Raw genomic sequence first — 5,121 nt, 5'->3', positions numbered from 1 at the left:
GCGTGCGTGCGTGCGTGCGTTTCTGTGTATTATGCGTGCGTGTGTACATACACACACGCATGCACGCGTTTTGCGCGTTTCACGCATGCAAGATTTTGTGTGTGTATCGACGGGTGAAAAAGTTTGACTCGAAACACAAAGACTTTCTGTCAAAGTTTTTTAACGCTTGACTGATCATGGGCGATACCATCCGTGAGAGGGGAGTAAGGAAGTAAGGAATAAAGTGCACTTTATAATTATTTTCTATTATTATTCACACTAGATGGCGCTAGAATGTCAAAATGCAACATAGCATTTCCACCCATTAACTTCTATTGGCATGGAAGTTGGCAATGACAAAATCTATATATCGACCTCTCTCAAGCGCGGAGAGCGAGAGAGAAAAAGAACTAGCGAGATAGATAGATAGATAGATAGATAGATAGATCATCTATACCATCCGCGAGAGGGGAGTAAGGAATTGAGGAAGTAGAAACCGAGAGAAGCGAGAAAAATTGCGCGAGAGATTGTATGAGAGGGCGAGTGTCACTGAGAGGGAGAGAGTGAGTGAGAGGCGAGAGAAGTAACTAGAGAGAAAACAATTAGCAAGAAACGAAAGAGAGAAGTAGAGGATTGTCGCATATGTTGTATTAATCATGTATGTAATTGTGATGTACGTATGTATCTATTGCACGTTAACTCAATAGGAAGCGTGTTAGGTAGCCGATGAACGAGGGCTACAGTGGAATAGGATAATTATATGTGCAAATCATGTCACTTAAAATTTATCTCCGTATCCATTCAATGTGAATAAACAACAAGGTCGTGATTGTAGAAACTGTATGGATTGAAATTGAATGCTAGGGTAGAGGATGCAAGGTTGGAAAACTAATGGTGAACAGGATTATGTTCGTCGTTTATCTTTGATGAGATTATATATGCATGTAAACCATGTCACTTATCATCTAACTCGATCTGTATCAATTCAATGTAAATAAACAATTATATATTGCAACAATATATGTAATTATATTATAATATATACAAGTATTTCCAAGTTGTGCTTGTAGATGTTACTATTCTATGTAGAAATTGTATGGTTTGAATGCTAGGGTAGAGGATGTAATGTGGTAATGCATGGTGAACAGGATTGAGATCATATATGTAAACCATGTCACTTATCATTTAACTCTGTATTAATTCCATGTAATTAAACAACTATATATTGTAAGTACAAGTATTTGCAGGTTGTGCTTGTAGATGTTACTATTCAATGTAGAAACCGTATGGATTGAATTCATATATATGTAAATCAAACAAGTAAAATGAACCCCAACAAATATTTTTGTGTATTGCAGAGAGAGAAAGAGAGGACGAGAGAAGAGAGAGAGAGAGGAGAGAAGAGGAGGATGAATGAGAGGAGAGAGAGTGAGAGAGAGGAGGAGAAGAGAGAGGCCGAGCGGGAAGAGGTGAGAGAGAGAGATGGGAGACCGAGGGAGAGAGAGATAGAGAGAGAGAGAGAGAGATTGAAGGAGATGAGAGAGAGAGAGAGGAGGGAGGAGAGGAAATGAGAAGAGAGAAGAGAGAGAGAGAGAGAGAGAGAGAGAGAGAGAGAGTCAGTCAGTCAGTCAGTCAGTCAGTCAGAAACTGCGATGTTACTAAAGCTCAATAATTGTGAACTTGAAATGAAAGTTTGTTGATTAGGTTTGTCACAGAGAAATCATCCTCTTACCAAAACCAATACGTCCAATAAAAATACACAGAAGTCAGAAGTTTTGTTTTTACTGTGAAAAAGTACTGTTATTATTGTCACATGAACCATAGATATATATACACACGATGTCTCCATCCTCTGAACTTCATCATACATGTTTCGTACAAGCAAACTCTTGTAACCTTGTGAGATTTTGGTGCTCGTTTTCGTCTCGTAAATTTATAGTTGCCTGGCAATGAAGATCGCCGAAAACGTTTTGCACACATGATACGTTTCCACGTAAAACTCAAATAGACTTCAATAACTCACCAGACTCAAACAAACTCAAATAGACAGTGTCTCGCTCGCTAGAGGGCGACACGACAACGCGCACGACTACAGACGATTATTTATAGGAATGCCCTGAGGCGTGTTCAACAGAGCGTGCGCTCGATGCACGAACGCAGCGCCCCTTGAGCGACACACGAGCGCTCGCTGTGCGCTGGCTTTATCCAAGATGGCGGCCCCCATGGAGGGTTACTCAGCAGATTTTAATCGTGAGATTTTAATGTCTTCGAACAAGTACTGTTAAAACGAATTAGCAGACGAAATTGATACGAATTGAATTTAGAAGTAAATGAATAAATGAAAAATGAAATGAAGTTGAAATAGATTGCAAATTGAAGTCAGAAATGTTTGATTCCCATTCGCCAGATTGCCCGACGCCATCTTCTAAACAACTCGCGCCCTGCGCGAACAGCCTTTGGAGTCTGCGCGCTCGCTCGCGCTCGCTCGCGCAGTGTCGTTCAGAAGGCGAGGGCTCGCCAGCGTTCGCTCTCCTGAACACGCCTCTGCTGTTGCCAGCTTCACCGTCACAGACGACTCGCACCATTACTGCCGTTTATTCATAGGAATGCTCCGTTGTTGCTTCGTCGCCACAGCTTCTCAGTCCTTGTCGTCCTCAATCTTGGGAGCGAGGTAGTAGCGCATGTATCCCATGTCTGCAATCTTGTACTCGACCACTAGAATGAAACGAAAGCAGGGGCAAGATTGTAGACCACGTACGCATTCAAACACACCTTCGTTAGCAGAGCCAATAATAAATACTACGCCTAATTATCACACAATATATAATTATAATAATAATGCTAGACTACTTGCTCGCACAAATGAAAAGATAGTTATTTCTTGTCACCAAATAATATTTCGCCTGAGACTTTCGAGTTTTGCGATAAGCCTCGGCCGCAACGAAAACAGCAAACGAACGTTTCTCGAAGGAGGCGCCCCAAGGTCACATGTCGTCAGATTACTAAAGATATACGATCATCCGGGCGTCCGGCACAGCGAGGCGACCCCCCCCTCCCCGGTTCCCGAGGACCCCGCCCACCCCCCGAAGCTGCTGTACTGCGGGCGTGAGGGCGCCGGCGTCACTGCTCGCTCGCCAGCCACGCCCCACGCGTGCAGCGGTGTCGCTGTCGGCCTGCGCTTACAACGCGTCCCGCACGACTCGCGCGGGAACGTCAAGATTCGCAGAACGCGTTAGACTCTGGTTTCTCGTAAACCTCGCTGCGCCGAACGCACCGATCATACGGCAGTATCATCACGCGACAATGACCTCACCTCCTTCGAATCACAACGACCTTGACAACGTCTCGAAATGTAACAATATGATGATAACGACGTTGATAACATCTCGAAATGTATATATCTGATATGATATATATCAGATATAAAATGATAATATCTCAAAAAGTATATATCTGATATGATATATATCAGATATAAAATGATATCTCAAAAAGTATATATCTGATATGATATATATCAGATATAAAATGATATCTCAAAATTTATATATCTGATATGATATATATTCAGATATAAAATTATATCTCAAAATTTAACATGATAATAATGAATTTGACGATCGTTCCGCGCGGCGGCGGCGGACATTTCTCGCGTCTCTTACCAAGCGGAACCTCCGGGGACATCGACAGGCTGACCTGACCCGATAGACTCGTCGCACGCGTGAAGAAGTTCAGGTAGCGGAGGGCAAAGGTCAAGGTCACGGCCTCCTGCATCTCGATGACCACCGCCTCCTCTTCCTTGTCAACGTTGGCGCTCTGAGCGATCTTTATGTTACCTGATGCGCGCGAGAGAGAGGAGGAATTCGTCAAACTTTCTGGCGAGGTCACGTTCGGAAACCTAAAGTGTCGCGTCACTTGACGAAACTAGTCAGTTTTTACAGAAGGCCGTACAGATTCAGTGTTTACCGTATGGATTTACCCTTGTGCTACTAGTCTGTGTAGCAGTAAACGGCGTCACAAACACACTATGCCACACGCTTTTAACAGAGAGGGAAATTATGCACTATCACGTATCCAAATTTTTCACCCAAGTACAACTAGAAAATCTCACACACAGAACAAATGAAATTCAAACTTTTATAATTATTACTATTCTCTTCATTTCTGCATGATTAGTGCAAACTTGCCACAAGACAGTATATAGTCCGTTTTATACTTCGAAGAGTGTTTCGTTGACGCGCACGCACGCATATACACACGCACGCACGCACGCACGCACGCACGCACGCACGCACGCACGCACGCACGCACGCACGCACGCACACACACACACCAACATACCGGTGCCAAGATCGCCAGAGGCTGAGAATCTGATTCCGTCCTTCGTACAGCAGATGGTGACGGACTCTCCGATCTGACTCATGTCTCGACAAACCCTCTGGAACTCCTGGGCCGGCATCTTCACCACAACGCTGTAGTCAGTCTCCTGTAACCGCGGCAACGAGTTAAACGTCGTACGTCGCTCGCCGCCGCCAACATGACAAGACAGTGATAAAGGCTCTGGTGTGTCATCACAGGTCTGCAGCAACCAGTATGCAGTGTTCGAAATAAGGGCTATCCGTTTGTACTCACTTGTCCATTTTTTCACGGAGGACAAGTAGACCTGTCCAGTAGCTTGTCCGCTGGATAAGCAGCTTTTTTGAGCTATTTTTCATCATTTTATACCATCGCTTCTACTTTGTTAAGACAAGTAATAACTTAAAATAAATAATTGTGCTTCTTTATGCCTAATTTGAACTGTTAGTAAACTGTATTACCATGAAAAAGTAAGATATTGGGTATAAAATTTAATTTGATTAAATGTATTACACATTTACTATATTTCTATGTTATTAATCAGGACAAATTCCCCCTTATTTCGAACACTGGTATGGAATGGGGTAATTAATGCAACATCTTCCTTCAAAGAAAGGTTACGAAGGCAAATTGATATTCTTTTACAATTAATACTTTGAGCACAACAAAGAGGGATACATACAGAAAATCTAATTTACAGGCAGGAAGTGGGAACAAAGCTAGATAGGGCATACATAGTGGTTTACTGAGCATCCAATGGTTCACCAAGACACAATTACGAAAGGC

At 43.0% G+C, this 5,121-nt stretch overlaps 1 protein-coding gene across 1 annotated transcript in view; it reads right to left on the bottom strand.

Moving 5' to 3' along the window:
* Window positions 1-1,752: 1,752 nt before the first annotated feature.
* Window positions 1,753-5,121, bottom strand: part of LOC106814498 (proliferating cell nuclear antigen-like) — a 6,648-nt gene continuing 3,279 nt past the window's right edge. Inside the window, exons 5-7 of the mRNA XM_014818810.1 lie at window positions 4,321-4,465; window positions 3,642-3,815; window positions 1,753-2,694 (exon numbers count right to left, since the gene is read on the bottom strand). Coding sequence (XP_014674296.1) covers window positions 2,618-2,694; window positions 3,642-3,815; window positions 4,321-4,465 — 396 coding nt within the window. The 3' untranslated portion in view covers window positions 1,753-2,617. The remainder of the gene's footprint in view (window positions 2,695-3,641; window positions 3,816-4,320; window positions 4,466-5,121) is intronic.

This window comes from Priapulus caudatus, unplaced genomic scaffold (assembly GCF_000485595.1).
Source record: "Priapulus caudatus unplaced genomic scaffold, Priapulus_caudatus-5.0.1 Scaffold932, whole genome shotgun sequence".
Lineage (NCBI taxonomy): Eukaryota > Metazoa > Priapulida > Priapulimorpha > Priapulimorphida > Priapulidae > Priapulus > Priapulus caudatus.
Note: the sequence above shows the minus strand (reverse complement) of the source record. Positions and strands in the feature narration are given on the sequence as shown.